Raw genomic sequence first — 17,966 nt, 5'->3', positions numbered from 1 at the left:
AAGAGGCTTATCTTCGTATAGCGGTCGACTATTACGAGGATCGCAGTATATACGTAGGTACCGAGCTTACTCGGCGGGAGATCGGTAATAAAGTCTATCGTTAATTCTTACTATAGTCGGGTTAGTATAGGTAGCGTAGCGAGCTCGCTATATAGGCGATAGCGCTTCGCCTTCGACCGTTAACAAATTCTATAGGTGCGGATATAGGCCGTAATGTCCTCGGCTATCTTCGGCTAGAAGTACTTTCGGCGTATTAGGTCTATAGTCTTAGCTATACTAAAGTGTCTAGCTAAAGGGTCGTCGTAGTATATACGTATTAGCTGCGTACGCAATACGTAGTCCTTAGGGATATATAGCGTATCGCCGTAGTAAATAAGGTTACTACGACGAGAATAGCTAGGCGGGAGGTTAGAACTACTTAACGAGGCTAAGCTACCCGACGGTAAGCTTATCTCGTATAAGCCTCCTCCTCTCGCTTGCTCTAGCTATTATAGAGTGCGTACGAAACTAAGGATTATATTAGGTATCTCGTAGTAGGGCCCGTTATTCCTAACGATAGTAGCCGCTACTCTTACGGGACTGCTAATGAAACTCTTGCGTTCCGCTAGCGCTATACTAGCGTCTCGCATCCTAATATATATAATAGAGATGCGTTTTACAATCGGCTCGATATCCTCGGGCAGATTTAACTATAGAGCTAGTTTCGACTGCAATATAGGGAGAAGGTTGTTTACCGCCTACGACTCGCTCTCGTAGTCGCTGCGTCGTAAAGGCGCATCGGCTAGATTTCGCTTACTAGCCCGATATTTAATAGTGAAGTTAAAAGGTATAAGGAAGGTTACCTATCTTGCCTGCCTTCCGATAAGCTACTTTATCTTTATAAAGCCCTTAAGATTGGCGTAGTCGATAACTACGTAGGTCGTATGCTAGGCGCTGTCGAGGTACGGGCGCTAATGCTTAAAGGACTCGACAACCGCTAGGAGCTCCTAGTTATAGGTCTTATAATTAGTCTCGGCTAGGACCATTTTTCGTAACTAGAAGGCAATAGGGTGCCAATTCCTATCTTCGCTCTATTGTAATATAATTCCTACTAAGGCAAACGTAGAGGTATCGGTCTCGATACGTAGGGGCTTCGTAGGATTATAGTATCGCAATATCGAGGCTAAGCTAAAGGCAGCCTTTAGCTAGCGGAACGCTTACTCCTCGCTTTCGCCCTACGGGACCTACCCTAGCTTTCGGCTATTTACGGCTCCTTTCGATAGGGCGGTTAGTAGTATAACGATTTAGGAGTAATTTAGAATAAACCTCCGATAGAAGTTATAGAATCTAAGGAAGGATTAAACCTCCTTTAGCGTTAATAGGCGAGGCTACTCGGTAATAGCGTTTACCCTACGCTAATCTATCGATACGCCTTCGGTACTAACGATAAACCCGAGGAATTCGACTTCTTTCTTCTAGAAGGAACATTTCTTTCTGTTCGTATATAAGGCGAGCTTCTAGAGCCGCGTAAGGATAGCGCGTACGTCTCGTATATAGTTCTCTCGCGTTTTGCTATAGATAAGAATGTCGTTAAGGTAGACGATATAGCAAATGTTAACTAGGCTAGCTAACGCCCTATTAATGTATCCTTAAAACGTAGCAGGAGCATTAGTAAGCCTAAAAGGTATTACCTTATACTCGAAGTACCCGTACCGCGTACGGAACGCAGTCTTCTACTCGTCGCCTCGCTTGATACGGATACGGTAATATACATCCTAAAGGTCTAAGGACGTATACTATTCGGCGTCCTTGAGCCTATTAAGCGTTTCGCTAATAAGAGGTAGGGGGTAACGATTTTTAATAGTAATCTCGTTTAGCCCCCTATAATCGACGTAGAGTCTTAGACTGCTATCCTTCTTTAGTACGAACAGGATCGGCGTACCCGCCTCGCTTATACTAAGCTAGATCCAATCGTTGTCTAAGGCTAAGCTTAGGTAATTACGAAGGTCGCTAAGCTCTCTTCCTAAAGAATAGTAGAGAGGTTTGTATAGCGGCTTCGTTCCGGGGATTAGGTCAATCGTATACTCTACGTCTTCGGGGAGCTTACGTCTCGCTTCGGGCGTTATTATAAAGACGTCTTCGAAGTCTTTGAATTCTTCTAGTAAGGAGGAACCTTTAGCGATATCGCGGAGCTAGCGAACGCTAATCGCATATACGTATAGGGCGTTACGCATATCCTTCTAGAATTCCTATAGTTCCCGTACGCGTATCGAACGCGCTACGGCTTCGTTCCTATAGGTCTAGGTATCCGTCGAGCTATCGACGATTACCTTTTAATCGCGCCTCTAAGGCCTACTAAGAATAATATTAGGGAGGGGCATCTCGAAAGCGTAGAACACTCCGGTAGTAATGCGTTCTTAGCCTATAGAGTCGGCGATCCGTAAGCGTAGATAATGCGCTCCGTAGTAGTATCCTCGGTCGCCCTAGAAACTGTCGGTACTAGGCAGTACGGCATTAACAATCCGCTAAGGCTAGTATCGTAGAATGAATTCTTAAGATACTACATTGATATTAGTAGCATTATCTAATAAGTATTCGACGGACACTTCCCCTTCTTGCGTAACGATTGCTCCGCGTACGCGTCCCGTAGGTACTACTACTACTAAGCTACTTAGTTGAGATTCCGTACCTATCCCTAGCTCTTAGGAGGTACCTTATCTTTTCCCTTAGCCTTCGAGTCGTTCTTCTTCTCTTTAGCGTTAGCGGCTACCTTACGTACCGTAGGGTTATCGTCTTTCTAGAGATAGCGGTTCGGGCACGCGTTCTTATAATAGCCTTTCTAGCGACAGCTATAACACTCGACCTTACTAATATTATACCCGCCTTGCGAGTTATCGCCCTTCGTATACTTTCCGCCTACGCTACGGTCGCGATTTAACTGCTACTTGCGGGCCTAACTATTAGATCGACGCTTCTTACCTTTACTACCTCCGGTTTTATCGTAGTTACGATCCTTGCGTTTGCTAGACGGCTTGTTAGGGGTCTCGATATACGTCGCAAGCTCTACGAGTTCGTAACGCGTCGTTAGCACCGTATAGTATTTAATAATCGCGCTACGAATCGCCGGCTAGAGTTTAACGAGGAGATAGCGGATCCTATACTCCTCGCTATAGTCGCTAAGTTAATCTTCGAGTACTGCGAGCTTAAGGGCAAAGCTTTAGACTAACTGTCCCTTACGCTAACGGGCCGCCTTATACTCGAGGGTTACGTCTAGTATACGGTTTATAGGGTCCCCGACGCAGTCCCGATAGAAGGTTTTAAAGTCCTAGTAGGTATAATTCTGTAGGTCCTTAAGGCTGTTTTTATTATGCTATCGCTCCTACGCATCGCCTACGAGGTATATAACACTATAAAGCACCTTGCTCTCGTCCGTATAATAGGTAGCTCCGGATAGTACAAAGGTAATAGAAAGTTCTCTAAGGAATCGCCTCGACTCCTTAATCGTATCGCCTTTAAAGGGCTTAGGTTCCTTTAGGCGAGGCTTAATAGCCGCAAGACTAGCGACTGCGTAGCTTATGCTAGGTATAGGGGCTACGCTTAGCGCACTTCCGGAAAGAGGTAGTCGATACGAGATAGATTCAGCTCTCTAAGATTCAGGCCTCTAAATCGACTCGTTAGCTAATTCTTCCTCGTCCTTATCGTCGTCGTCGCCTAGGGGTAGGGTTATCGTAGGACCCTCGCCGGCGGTACCGCTACTCGGAGCTAGCGCATCGCCTACGTCCCTAAGGGCACGAAGACGCGCATTCTCTCGCTTAGCTTCTTAAGCCTAGACTTCTAGCCTAAGCACTTCTTACTTAGCTAGAAATCGTTCGAGCCGTAGGCGGGTCGCTTCCCGGCGCGCCTAATATTCGGCCTCGTATTATTATATCGCCGCGTCGTTTTCTAATGCTATAGGCGCTCCTAATGCATTATTCTACGCGTTTCCCGCGCCCGGCGCGTTCGGATCGCTTGCGTTTATCTTTCGGGGTTCTATAGGCCGCTACGAAGGGTAGACGGTTTAGAACTGTAAGAAAATAGGTATATAGCAACGTATAGAACACCCTCTACTAATCGCCGTAGTAGAAAGTAGAACTAAACCGTACCTTTCTTAGAACAGGGTAGAGCGACTACTATTAACTAGGCCTAGCACGGATAGCATATCTGCCGTACCGGCTACCGAGTATGTCCGTACGAGTAATCGAGCATTACGCGCATACGCTAAGCAAGCTTATCGCCAGCGCGGCTGCATCGTACTGCACGTAATAACATCACATAATTGTTATATAGGCTTGCTAAGGCAGGACAGGAGACTTTACTTGCTTAGGTTCTTACAATAGGATAATACTCTAAGGCTTTTGTAATAGCCTGTTCTACCCCGTATTTTAGAAACGGATTAGCTTTAATACTAGGATTTTCTAAGGTCTTTTCTAAACTCCTTATAATTTTAAATATTTCTAATATAGTCTTTGATATAGTCTCGTAGTCTCGGGCCTGAAATAGCTTAGTAGGATGTTTAAATATCTCTAGAATATCTCTTAATATAATAAGATAGTCGAACTCTTCGTTACTAATAGTAAAATTATCTATATTCAAGCTACGTCTCTGTTTATTAGGTAATCTACTAGCGGTATCTAAGACTTTATTAATTTCACTAAAATGATATATTACACTAGTAATCATATTATATTTAGATAGCCATCTAGCCATCTAGTAACATTATCGCCTTTAAGCTTCTCGGAACCTCCTTTAGTATTATATAGCTTTTTATTCTCTTTTACTACTCGACTAAAAGTGTTTTTTAGAAAGTGATTTGTTTTAAAAGCCCTAATAATCTTTCGTAAGTTACTAGGTAGTATTTTCATACTAGAAGTAAAAGAATAAGTAGGATTATTTCTAACTATATTATCTATAGTATTTATAAAGACTTTGCTTGTATTAGGTATAAAAAAGCAATATAATAGAATAGAGTTACTTATTAAATTAATAATATGTGCTACGCACCTTATATCTACGATATAATTACCCCATTGCTGTTTATATTCGGATTTAATTTGTGAAACTAAGGTATTAATAGGGCTAGCGTTATCTCTAGTTACTCCTAGAATTCTATTTCTAATACTATATTGTTGAAGTAGGCCATCTAATTCTTTAAATAGAAAATCTCCGCTATAGGACGTAGCGCTATTCAATACTTCGAATCCGATTAAATAACTCTCTAATTTAAATCTTTTATTTATAAAATGTAAGGTAATACCTAGATAATCGTTACTATTATTAGGAGAGTTCCATTCGTCGAAGGTTAACGAGAATCTACTAGTATTTTTATTTACAATTCGTATATATTTCTCAATTTCGTTATTATAAAAAGTATTAAAAGCTTTAGTAATAAGATATCTAGAAGGTAACTCGTCTATTTCACTATTTAAATAATTTAGCAAGTTAAAAAAGCTCTCACTTTGAACTATAGTAAACGGCTCGTTATTATTAATTATGAATAGTAATAGTAATCTCGTAAATTCGTCGGTATTAAATAAACTATAACTTTTTCGCTTTCTAAGATTAGGTACTGTCTCTATACTTAGATGCTTATCTAAAGTTGTCTGACTATTATTTAAAGTATTATTATCGTTACTATCGCTATTATAATCGGAATCCTTAGACGTGACTATATCTTTATGTTTTTAACTATAGTGGTTATATAGATTACTCGTATTAAAAGGCCAGGTTCTATTCCTATAGATATAATTACACGTAGTACAAGAAATTGTAAAAGTCCGTACTTTATTTTCAATATAGGGATCTAAAGTATAAGTAAAAAGCCGTTCCCTAATCGGAGGCGGCGCGTGTTTAAGTGCCGGTAATTTAGCGTCCGGGGTATTAAAATTAAATTTAGGAGCCATGTTTTACAGTTTAAGACAATTATTAAGATTTATAATTGTTCTAGCTATAAGATATTTTATATATAAAGACTAATAGAATAATAAATAATAACTTTTTTTTAATGTTAGTAGTATATAAGAGGTAAGTATATAGTAGAGTATATAGTAGATTGTATAGTAGATTATATAGTAGATTATATAGTAGATAGTAGTCTAGTATACTAGAGAACTATAGAGAAAGAAATCAAACTTAGGAAGAGCGAAGGCGAGTATATATATTGCTCCCTCTCTACTTGAATTAAGGTTTATATACAATATTATAACTATATATAGTAATAATAATATAATAGTATATTGAAATTTATTTATTTATTTATAATAGTATATTAGAATAATAGGATAATAGAATATATTTATTCTAAAATAATATATTATTCTATTATTCTAAGATACTATTATAAATAAATAAATTTATTTAAATATATTATTATATTTTTTTTACTAAATATAGTTATAATATTGTATATAAACCTTAATTGAAAAGGAGAGAGTAATATATATACTTCGTCCTTTCCTTTCTAAAGATCTTTCTTCTTTCTATACTACTTTAGTATACGAGACTACAACTAACTACGCTACTCTCTACTACGCTATAATCTTTTAAGACGTCTATTCAATAGTAGACTACTACTATAATACGAAGTAAGTCTACTAATATAAAAAAAACTACTTACTTAGTAATATACTAATTTTATTAGTATTAGAATGTCTACTACTAGCTCTATCGTACTATTTCCAAAGGGCGACCCTAATGCTATAAATATAACGCCTAGGAAAATGATTATCAATCCGAAAACCGGCCGTAAGTCTATAGGTTTATTTGAATTACTATATCTACTTTACTAATATTTTATAGAACCATTTAAGCAAATTAGACAAGCAGCAAAGGGCGGCGCTATATATCAAGATCCTTATAATAGGACTAAGATATTTAAGCCATTTAGTCGAAGGCTAAAAAAGAAAACTTCTATATTTATTCCTAGAAAGAAGGCAAAAACGATAATCTATCCTAAAAAAGGGGAATTTAAACCAGACGGATTTTGGTAAGGGTTTATAGAAAATATACTAATATTAGCAAAACTAATACGCTAAAATTAGGCTACCTAAGCTTCAAGGCTATACAGACTACTATACTAAGGATATATATCGAATTTCTAAATAGATACTTTAGAAACTAATTGTACTAATATATATTAATATTAGTAGAATAATCTCTCTTTTCGTAACTACTAATCTTTTATTGAGAATATATAGACAACTAATTCTCTAAATACATTTTTCAACTATAACTAATAGGAAAGACTAATATTCTAATAGAATATATATTAATACTTATATAATTAAATAATATAATATAGTTATTATATTATTATAGAATAAATTCCGAAACTAGTATAGTGTAAAGTTCTTATATTACTATAGTTTTTGTTTTCATAATAGGTATATAATATTATTTTATAAGAAAACATCCTATAGCTATTTTTTTTTCTAGGATTGTATAAAATAAATTATTTATTATAGTATACTATATACTATATGGATTGGTACTTAAATCGTTTTTATTAGTACTATAATTTCTTTAGGGTATAGAATATATTATTAAAGTCTTAGATATTATAAAAATTAAGATTCTTTTTTTTATAGTAGTTTCTTTATTTAGGTAGATACTGTTAATCTTTTATACCTATATTATACTGTAAATATCTATATAGTCTAGAGCACTATATAAGTAATCCTATAGCTAGTATAAATATAAAAAATATATATTAAGTATACGGCTATAATATAATAGAATTGTAACGATTATATAGTATAAAATAGATAACGGCTCTATCTAGCTATTAGAAAGACTGCCTATATAAGTATACCTGCCCTTACTAGATAATAGCAACTATAGCGGCTAATATCAGCGGCTACTGTACTATTGTATATATATTATCGACTATAGCGACTAGTAGAAGCCGCTACTATACTATTATATATATACTATAGTTATATATATTTCTACTCTTAATATTAGACTATCCTTAATTATATTATAGTATATTATAGTATATTATACTTATTAAGTAATTCTGTAGCTTGGGATAGGTAGAAAAACTACTATAATAGTAGAATAGTAATTACTATTTTACTATTACTATTACTATTACTATTTCTCGAAGGTCCCTAGTAATAGTAATAGTGATAGTAATAGTGATTACTATAGTAATGTTACTATTACTATAGTAATTACTATTTACTAGTTTACTAAGGTTTTTACATCTCTAGCTTATAGCGAGGCATTATAGCGAGGCACTCTTGTTCGGTCGACTTGTAGGTATCGTGCTTTGTCGCTAGCGCTATCGTTACCGTCTAGCAGTATCTTCAGAAGGAGGCGAGATGTTTGCCTTAGGCTTTAATCGTCGGGCCTAGAGTAGTTTCACCGTCCTCTGGGTCTCGTTGGCTTGGCGCAGTAGGTTTTCAATGCATTCTGTACTGGCGCCTGTTTTTCAATCATACAGGACTTTTCTTCTGCTACGCTTTCGTCTTTCGAGCTGTGGGTTTGCAAGACCTGTAAATGCTGCTCAAAATAGGTATCAAAGAACATCCGGTCATGTTTGGAGTGTCGATGCCATGGTTTGGGGCCGCGAATTGTTGACCGTGCCGTTACCTTCCAGAAGCAATTGTGGCAGGTGTCGTCGCTGCTTGCTGTACCTTCGCTTTGGCAATGTCTGCGGAGTGACCTTTCCAAGCAAGTTCATGCGCTGGAAGCATTGAGGTCACAGACCGGGAGCGACGCTGAAGACGTCTACGAGATGGCCTGTAATCGAACAGACTTAAGTGTAGCGATGGCGGAAAGCCCAGCTTACCGACAGTACGAAGCTGACTCCGGAGTGCGTACGAAGGTGTACAAACCGCCTGCGTTGTTTAAATGATTGTCCTTACAACGATCCTGGTGCCATGGCAGGCAATACAAGCTACTGGTTCGTAGGCGTCTGTTCCGGCAGCCTCTTCTCTCCCGACTCTTGCAACGGAGACCTGCTCGCTCTTCGATGGGGCAATGGAAGCACTCTGACTGATGAAGATGTCGGTGGACCAGATCTGATTGAGGGGGGCATCATCGCAGAGTCGAGGTGCTTCGCAATGTATGGGCCAGATCTGGAAGCCAACAAATCCCGGAGCCTGCATGCAGCATTTTGGCATGATTTGGGGATGTTGGAGTTTGGGGTTGGGTTGTTGAGGGATTCGAGGCTTCTTTGAACTTTGATACTTAAAAAAGAAAAACTCAATAGGTCGGAAGATTCCGCCGCAGCCAGCTCCGCAACACCAGGAGTCACAATGCCTACAAGCAATCATCATCGCTCTACGGCGCACCACTGGTCCCAGTCGAAACGATCGCCGAACACCGCCCAAGACTTATTCGATTCGTCCTGAGTGTATGGAAGGAAGGGTGCGCGCCATTCATGTGCGGGATCAAGCCTGTGAGTAGTAGCGAGTGGTGCAAGGACATACCTATAGCATGTGAACGCACAAGAGCAGCGGTCTGCGCAAAGACAAGCCGACCGAGGCATGGTAATATGGACAATACAATGGACAAGCACGCAAGGCCTTGGGTCTATCTTGGCTTCAAAAGTCCAGCGAAGTCTCGCACCGAAGTCCGCGTGAGCTACACTCATGGAGCAATACTTCGCGCGTGGTACGGGATTGTTGCGTTCACGCACATGTCGACTCAATCCCAACTACAATCGCTCGCGCCTCGCAAGCGGGCATGCGGCGTCCGGACAGCTTGCACAGGGCTATTTGTTACCTCGCTACACATTGGTGCAAAGTGCTGACGCCTGCCCGCCCGGGACGGCAAGCCTACAGCTCGCTGTATGTAAAATCCTATGCTTTGGGCGAATCATGCTTATAGCAGAGCGAGCCAAAGACCCCACTCTGATGGGCAAGCTAGGCATCCAGCATAGAAGAAGTACCACTCTGTAACAGACCCCTTCAATTCGCCGGATCCTGTTCCCTACGCTTCGCAGATCAAACATCGGCAAGCCCAAGGCGAGCTTCATTGGTGCTCCTTGTCATTCTCACGCGTCGAGCAGCTCTGCATGGTCATGAAGAGAAGCTTCAAGATGTGCTATGTCGCAGCAACGTCGAACACACCGTGTTCAGCATAGCCTATCGACGCTCAGCCGAGCTCGCAGGCAACAAATGCGGTAGGCCCTGCAGGACAAGCGACAGAAGAGTACAGGGTACTGTCGACTGAAGCAATAGTGTGATACATTGCCGGGTCTTTTCAGAGCTGTAGCCAAGATCTGCGTAATAAGCAGTGTCCAGGTACGCGCTGACTCGACAGCATGTTGATGTTGGTTTATGCTGATACCGAAGCTCAAAGCGACTATGATCGCTGTACGCATCTTGTCCTTCTCAGCCATAATGTAGCAAAAAGCGCGGCGAGCATTGGCAGTACCACCATGTACCCCACTTCCAAGCGCTGTTTCCCGCGAAAAATGTCTTGTCAAGCGTCCAGAGCTGCTGTGTAACGCAATTCATCCCTTCTTCAACGTCGACTGGCCTGCCAAACGTCGCAGACGCACGTGGCACATGGCAATGTCTTGGTCATATCTAGCGTACCGAGGTCCTGGGCGATTCAAAGCGTGTGATATAGAGTGTAGAACGGCCATGTGGGTGTCTCTGATCTCCCGCTGGCAGCACGCGCTCAATCTTGCTCTGCACCTGAACGCGTTCTCCGACGACCATGTCTGCGGAAGTGAAGCCGCAGGATCTCTCGAGCCTGGAGAAGGTGGAAACCAGACAGACTGATGGCGACAGCGCTACCTCTCCGAAATACGAACAGGAGTCGGGGGAGGAGCAGAATGTCGAGAACAAGGCACGTTGCTCTTGTTCGATAGAGAGAAGCATTGGACTGACCAAGACTGACCAGCTCACCTTCTCCTTCTTCATGACAATGTTTGGTCTGGCAATGGCCTTCGTGGTCGCCGAAGTCACACCTCTGTTCCTGGTGACGAGCTTCACAGTCATTGCCTTCGACCTCGATGCCATCGACAACCTAGTCTGGATTCTCGTCGCACCTTATATTTCCACGGGAGCAATTGCACCTTTCGTGGGGAGCTTGTCAGACTTGATGGGCCGCAAAGGCATTATCTGTTTCAGTCTGGTCCTGGCAGTCATCTCTTTCATCCTGCAAGCCGCTGCTCCGAACTTTGCTTGCTATCTTTGTGGACAAGTCGTTGCCGGAGCTGCCATAGGAATCCAGATTTTGACCGTCATTGCCGCTGCGTCCGAACTTGTGCCTGTTGCGAAACGTGGCGCCACAATCGGCTATATTGTCATGGGATTCCTGCCCTTCGCTGCTGCATCATTGTACGGACAGCTCATCGCTGAGCATAATTGGAGGTACATTTATCTGGTGCTGGGAGTCTGGTCTGCGATCTCGCTGGTTGTGCTCGTGATCTACTACAATCCTCCACCACGACCTTCAGCCATCGGCCTGTCGAAGATGGAACTGCTGAAGCGACTTGACTGGGGTGGCAGTATTCTATCGATCCTTGGAGTGGTTCTGTTCCTCATAGGAATCAACTGGGGCGGTCAGTTCTATCCCTGGAGGTCGGCACGAGTCATCTGCATGCTGATGTTCGGCCTTGTAACTCTGGTCATCTTTGGCTGCTATGAGCGATGGGTCACCAAGTATCCAATGTTCCCGGCCCGTCTTGTCCAGAGCAAAAGACATTTCTTCTCTGTTTCCGCGCTTTGTCTGACTTCTGGTATCAACTATGTACCCTTGACGGTGTTCTGGACGATTCAGACATATACTGTCTATGGCGCGAGTTTCAAGGACGCCGGCATCTGGTTGTTGCCGCTCGGTTTCTGTATTGCCGGTGGTGCAATCGCATCAGCAATCTTGATCACGGTATTCAAAAATCACATCCAGTGGGTTCTGCTATTCTTCTGCTGCTTGCAGGTGATTGGTGAGTCTTCCGCTATCTCATCCACAGATGTATGCTTACGCTTGGGTAGGCATGGGCTGTATGTCCCTATTCGATCCGGCCGACATCAACACAGTCTGGGCGCCAATGATCTTCGGCCTCATCGGTGTGGGTGCGGTTCTGCTTCCATCGCAAGTCGTTTTCTCGGTCATTTGCCCTGACGATCTGATTGCTACCTCTGTGGCTCTCAGCTTGGTCATTCGCATGATCGGCCAGGTCGTTGGCAAATCAATGTTCTACAACATTTTCAAGTCTCGGGTGCGGAAGCTGGCTGCTTCTGATCCGTATCTCATCGCCTTTCCAGCTCTGAGTGTCGGCTTTGGCGACAGTGACAATCCAGTCGAACGAATCGAACAGCTTGTTACGAGTATGACGGCAGGTCCTCTTAGCCACTACCTTGAGCTGTTTCCAGAGATCAACACACCTGAAGAGCTCGCCACGATTGTGCAGGCTGGGCAGAACTTGTACGCCAAATGTTTCCCGCTGCTGTACTATGTCAGCATTCCATTTGGAGTGCTTGCGATTCTCAGCTGCTTCGGGCTGTGGGGAATTGACAAGTACATGACCAAGAGAGTGGCTGTACATTTGTAGAGTAGGAATACCATAGCATCAGACCACAGAATGACAGCCTTCTGCATCGCAGCACCTCCGCCAGTCTATCATCAGCTGAAGCTCTGAAAAAGAGACGAGCACTTCAGAGATCGTGCTCGCGCGGAAAGCAAAGTAAACATGCGGTATCTCACGTCACACCCTCTCTGAGACCTGACTTTATACCATAGACTCGCACCAGAGGAGATGAGCACCTCAGCGATCGTGGTCTCGTGGAGTAGAGCTGAGATCAAACCCTCAGAACCACACGGTGCCCCAGAGCGAGGAAGAAAACAACCCCAATGTGAGACTCCAAGCCTCCACCTGACCGCCTCAACTCCATACCCCACCCATGCTCCACGCTCACCACCTTCTTTACCAACAACCCATTTCACCCCGCGGAGAGAGGTGACGTGAACACCTGGAAGCTCACCTAGGAAGCAGTTTTCTCGTCAACTCCAAAACTTGACAGTACGGAAAAGAGTCGAGAGAGGAGATGAATGTCATGGTCTCGTTAATGCAGCCGGAGCTATAGCTCTACGGTAAGGGTATCTTAAACGAACGCTCCTTTCCCAACCCCCAAAAATGCTATCCCACAGGCGGGAACTATTCCTCAAAACCCTCATTTATCAATACTCCAACAATAAACTTCCTCGCCTCCGGCATGTCCCGAGTCGGGATTACCTCACCAAAGTCCTTGCCCTCTGCACTGGCCAATGCGTTCATGCATGTGAAAACGCCACAGTCGTCGAAGTTCAACTGTGATTGGCTCCTGGCAGCACCCTCCTTCCACTCCCCAGCATCGTATTTTGCTCCTAACTCCATTGCCAGCCATTCTCTCGCGATTTTGATCCAATTAGATCGCGTGCCGTGTGCCGAATCCAAGAATTCAATCGTTCTTGCCTTGGGCGATATGATCAGAATTGTCCAGTGAGCGCCTGTGGAGCACGGAAAGAAGATTTTTTCGCACTGGAGGAGCTTTGCGCCGGCGATGTGCTTGCGGCGACTCCAGCGACCGATGCCAGTGATGCCCTTCTGCTTGTAGGTTGGGAACCAATTCGTATCGTAGGCGACGTATGCTGGAACGACATCTGCACGCTTGCTGTAGCCGAACTGGTCTAGTTTCCGCTGTACTATAGCGGAAATGAAGCCATTGACGGACTCGTCGTTCAGCCACATGCCTGGACCGCCCTTGATGCCTCGTGGGACGTTTCGAAGCAATGTCTCGTTGGGTTGTGGCAGGACCCGTCCGAGATCGTATCGTGTAAGCTCGACGCCGGCGCTGGTCTTGCAAACAATCTTGCTGGCATCGGTGATTGCCATGGTGCTAGCGATCCTGGCTTCCAAATCATCGCTCAGGGTCGGGATAAGCGGTCTGGCTGCCGCTTCCGCTGCTCTGAGAGCCTCTTCTTCCTCGAGTCGTTTCTGCTCCTCTTCTGCAGCGAGCTGTGCTGCAACTTTGGCTTTCTCTTCCTCCTGCTTGCGCAATTCCTCCTCAATCCTTTCGCGCTCCTCCTCCTCTGCTTGCAAGCGAGCTGATTCCTCCGCCTGTCGAAGCTCTTCTTGCTTTTTGAGCTCTTCCGCTGCAGCTGCCTCTGCGCGGGTTTTGCGTGTGCTCACGCTCTGCCTGAGTCTCTTCTGCTCTGGACTCTCGATGGCGACCTGTTTGGCCTTGGCGATGAGATTGTCGATTTCTTCGTCGCGCTTCTGTTTAGCTTCCTTAAGCTCTTCTTCTCTTCTTTTCCTCATTTCCCGCCGAGCTTCTCTGGCAATTAATTCGATTTTGCTGGTGCCTTTTGGAAGGTATTTCGAGGCAGACACTGGACGCGGTATATGACCAACGGTACTAGCGTAGTAATCAAGAGCCGTATGTCCTGGGGCTGGTAACATTCCTCGTGGACGACGGGATGGGGGAGCAGCATCCTTCTTAGACTCCTCGTCTCTGCTGTTTGGACGAGAATCCGGCGGAGTCGCCATCTGTGGTGGTGATTGGCCGGACTTCTGCGATTCAATCGCTCCGGACTGCTGCGGTGGCGTGGGCATCAGGTCTTGCTTCGCGACCGCTCGGCGCTTGCCACTGTTTGGAGCTGTTTCGACTGCGACAATCTCCTGCGGCTCTCGCGACGCACGTCTTGTGCTGGTAGTGGCGCTGCGCCAGATGGATCTCCAGACTGCACCAATAATAGCAGGAATGTAGGTGGTCACAGTCGTGGTGACTATTGCGACAAGCATGCCGCCAATCATGCGAATGGGCTCTGGTATGGGATCTGATTCTTCGTATACTGTCTGTTCTGCGAGAAAATACTGCTTCTCGGTGGTGCTGTTCTGCAAGCCTGGGTACAGAACTTCCGGCTTTGGTGCCTGAGACTGAAATGGCGAACGTCGTGACACTGGAGACAGCATGTTTCGCTCTGATGGCGATGTCAACTGAGACTGGAATGGTGAGCTTTGCGATTCCGGCGACAGCTCTTTGCGTTTTGGTGGTGACCTGGCCTTCGGCGAGGTATAGAATGCTCTCACTGCTCCAGGCGTGGAGGCTTTCTCTGGCGAAAATTCCGAAAACTCATCGGACATGAAGGTGCTGAATTCTGGCACTTCGAAGTGATTATTTCGCCGAGGTGCTACTGGAGCACTCTTTAGTGGCGATGACAGGAAAGGGCTGCTGGAAGCAGGAGGCGGCGACAGCTGCGGTTTCTTCTCTTCCGCAAGCCCACTCTTGATAGAAAAATCGGTATCGTGGTTCCAATGGTGAGGCGTCTGCGGCACGTACTGGTCGACGATACTGTCGTATGCTTGAATTCGGGAGACTAGGGCAGATTTGCCCACCTTCGTTGGCGCTGGGCCAAGATTTGCCGTACGTGGCTTTGGATCGCGTGCCAAAGGTGAGAAGTGGACGCGTGGCGCTTCTGCTTTTTCCGAATCCATTGAGACGTCCTCGGTGGTGTGGACAGGCCCGGAGTCAACGTCCATAGGCACCGTCGGCAAGTACGCCTCGTAGGTGCGCCTTCCGTTTCTGCGGGTGTCAAAGAAGCTCCACGCAGTCAGGCGATTTTCGGCAGCGTAGTCTACTGGCGAGTGCCACAGATTCTTTCGGTAGACGTGAAGCTCCGATGGTATGAGAGGGCCATTGGCGTTGTAGCCGTGGTACGTCTCACTGTACAACTGACCGGCTCGTCCTCTCTTCTCGCGCTTCAATAGCGGGTTCATGCAGTTCTGATGTTTGAATTCGCTTGTGTGTCTTGGGGTGTGCGTTTTCGCTCGAGTGGCTTTGTGTGTGTGTGGTTTCACGGAAGCGCTTGCTCTGAAAGTGTCGGTGTTGTAGAGAAGAAGGACAGGCGAGAGCGAGCGGGCATTGAGAAAGCGCAGATGGCGTGCTGCGTGCTGAGAGTTACGCGTCGTGCCCGCAGCGACTCTCACGTAGCGATGCCGTCACGCGTCGCGGAAACAGCGCATAAGTGCGGTGATAAAGCCGTTTAGCTCCGCATACACCCTTTCGCCGTCGAGTGAGTGGACAGTGGTGTGTTGTAGAGAACACTGAGAAAGTCGAAAAGTCAGTCTGAGAAATGCAGCAGATCTGAATCGCGGGAGATCGACCGACCCGAAGGTGCGGGTGCGTGGGATGGTCCATGCTTTCTGTGCATAGGCCGGATCCGGCAAGGGTCTGGTGTTTCAGAATGTGACATGCACCTTCTTCACCTGCAAGCGACAAGACAATGCCAGCCAAGGCAACAATGTGACCTTGTCCCTTTCCGTCGCAACGGCGGTCGTCAGTCGCAAGAGCTTCGTGTCTCGCTGTGGTATTTGACGAGTGTAAAGCCACCGAATGCAGCATTTGTATCGAATGCGCCCGCATAGCTGTTATTGCTCTCACGCGCAACACCTCAGACCTCACTTCGCCCCACACCGACTTTCCGCAAGTGATGGCGTTTATCAAACGGCTCTCAGACAGTCTGTGGGACTATGTCTCCCCTCGGAAGGCCGCCAAAGCACCTCTGCCCACACCACAGTCGGACGGTGTTGTTTACAAGAAGCCTGCGTACCCAGCAAGTGCCCGAAAAGCGTCGCTGGATCAGATTGGGCAGTCCACGAGGTCTATGAGCCCATCTGAGCGAGTCAGGGACTGGAGGCTGCGTCCGACATCGAGTCCTGCCAGCGCGCCCGCCACCGGGCAGAAGAGGAAGCGGCTACACACGCCAAGCAGTTCGCAACGAAGCAGCCGCGTCAAGCAACCAAAGATCGAGGTCGAAGACATGGACTTCGAGCCGCACACACCCGTTATGGCCGAGTATGAGGAGGATTCAGTGATGGAGGACTACACCGAGCAGAGTCCCTACCTTCGCACGCCGTCGCAACGCTATTCGAGGACGAAGTCTCCCACGCTGGACGAGATGGCTGATGAGTTGGACGACATGTCGCTGGTGGTTGACGACGAGGCATACTACAATTCGCCACAGCGGCGCAAGCTGGTCATGCTGCCACCACAGTTCGACAAAAGCGAGTTTCAAGAGGGGGAGTTGCGCAAGCAGGGATGGGATGACGACTATATCACCTTGCTCCATCGCATCTTGAAGAGGGGCTACGAGCCATTGTTGCCAGCTTACATGAAGTTCGAGTACAACTTTCTGCCAGACGGCTTCTTCGAGAAGACCGACGATGCTATCATTGGCAGCGTCAGTGGCAAGCACTTCCATGCAAGCAAGGCACTCCAACACCTCCTGGATCTCGGAGGCCGAGTTCGTGATCGCAAGTATTTGGAAGGCCCAGTCGAACCAGAGGAGGAGATCAGACGTGCCGTGCGCCATTACAATAAGTGGGCACAGAACGATGCCGGGCTGGACAAGAAGACCGCGATACCAGTCTTGGTGCAGGAATATCAACCAGCGGAGACTCACGCCGACCTCATCAAAGAGAACGCAGAAGCCAAGTGCCGCGAGTTGGCGAAGAGATGGAAGAATGCATTCAGAGTCGCCAGATCGGTTGAGTTCTCGCCAGGTTCCCGATCCTCAAACCACACGCTGCTCTCGTACGAGCTTCCGACATTCTACGTAATCGCAGCCTCGTATACTTTAGCCTGCGTCATGGCCTATCGCGTCGACACAGACGAGTGCAGCTCAATGGCGTTCCTCGACTTCCAAGATCCAGATTACGACGTGTGGAATTCTCTGGCTCTGGCGCTCGTCATCTGCCACGCGCGTGATGTGCAGGTGAGAATCGCCGACGAAACCATGATTGGTCAGAAGCGTCCTGGATCTGGAGCTACATCGATGGTGGATGACGATCCCGATGCATGAAGAGGCGTGCGTTTGAGCTGCAATTGACACCCGGCATGTTTGGAAGTCATGGCGCAGCGAGGGAGCAGGACGTTGCGTGAATTGAAACGAATTTGACGATTGAGAATGATGCACAGATACCCCAATCCATTAGCAGAGGCGCACGGAGC

General features: G+C 45.8%; 4 protein-coding genes across 4 annotated transcripts; 2 read left to right on the top strand and 2 right to left on the bottom strand.

Annotated features, from left to right (window-relative positions):
* Positions 1 to 4,246: 4,246 nt before the first annotated feature.
* On the bottom strand, positions 4,247 to 10,615 carry MYCFIDRAFT_178673 (uncharacterized protein; the record flags this gene model as incomplete). The annotated part of the gene is made up of 14 exons (XM_007932707.1): positions 4,247 to 4,271; positions 8,384 to 8,654; positions 8,684 to 8,858; positions 8,889 to 9,282; positions 9,318 to 9,679; positions 9,733 to 9,751; positions 9,777 to 9,887; positions 9,917 to 9,930; positions 9,975 to 9,994; positions 10,023 to 10,068; positions 10,095 to 10,109; positions 10,141 to 10,154; positions 10,195 to 10,466; positions 10,497 to 10,615. The coding sequence occupies 14 exons, from the start codon at positions 10,613 to 10,615 to the stop codon at positions 4,247 to 4,249; spliced, it is 1,857 nt and encodes a 618-aa protein (XP_007930898.1).
* A 278-nt stretch (positions 10,616 to 10,893) lies between these two features.
* On the top strand, positions 10,894 to 12,529 carry MYCFIDRAFT_190786 (uncharacterized protein; the record flags this gene model as incomplete). Its single annotated transcript, XM_007932706.1, has 2 exons — positions 10,894 to 11,920; positions 11,970 to 12,529. 2 exons carry the CDS (start codon positions 10,894 to 10,896, stop codon positions 12,527 to 12,529), a joined length of 1,587 nt encoding a protein of 528 aa, XP_007930897.1.
* Positions 12,530 to 13,132: 603 nt separating this feature from the next.
* On the bottom strand, positions 13,133 to 13,849 carry MYCFIDRAFT_37033 (uncharacterized protein; the record flags this gene model as incomplete). The annotated part of the gene is made up of 1 exon (XM_007932328.1): positions 13,133 to 13,849. One exon carries the CDS (start codon positions 13,847 to 13,849, stop codon positions 13,133 to 13,135), a length of 717 nt encoding a protein of 238 aa, XP_007930519.1.
* A 2,597-nt stretch (positions 13,850 to 16,446) lies between these two features.
* On the top strand, positions 16,447 to 17,817 carry MYCFIDRAFT_80940 (uncharacterized protein; the record flags this gene model as incomplete). Its single annotated transcript, XM_007932705.1, has 1 exon — positions 16,447 to 17,817. One exon carries the CDS (start codon positions 16,447 to 16,449, stop codon positions 17,815 to 17,817), a length of 1,371 nt encoding a protein of 456 aa, XP_007930896.1.
* Between the last annotated feature and the right edge of the window lie 149 nt (positions 17,818 to 17,966).

This window comes from Pseudocercospora fijiensis (genome assembly GCF_000340215.1).
Source record: "Pseudocercospora fijiensis CIRAD86 unplaced genomic scaffold MYCFIscaffold_9, whole genome shotgun sequence".
NCBI lineage: Eukaryota > Fungi > Ascomycota > Dothideomycetes > Mycosphaerellales > Mycosphaerellaceae > Pseudocercospora > Pseudocercospora fijiensis.
Note: the sequence above shows the minus strand (reverse complement) of the source record. Positions and strands in the feature narration are given on the sequence as shown.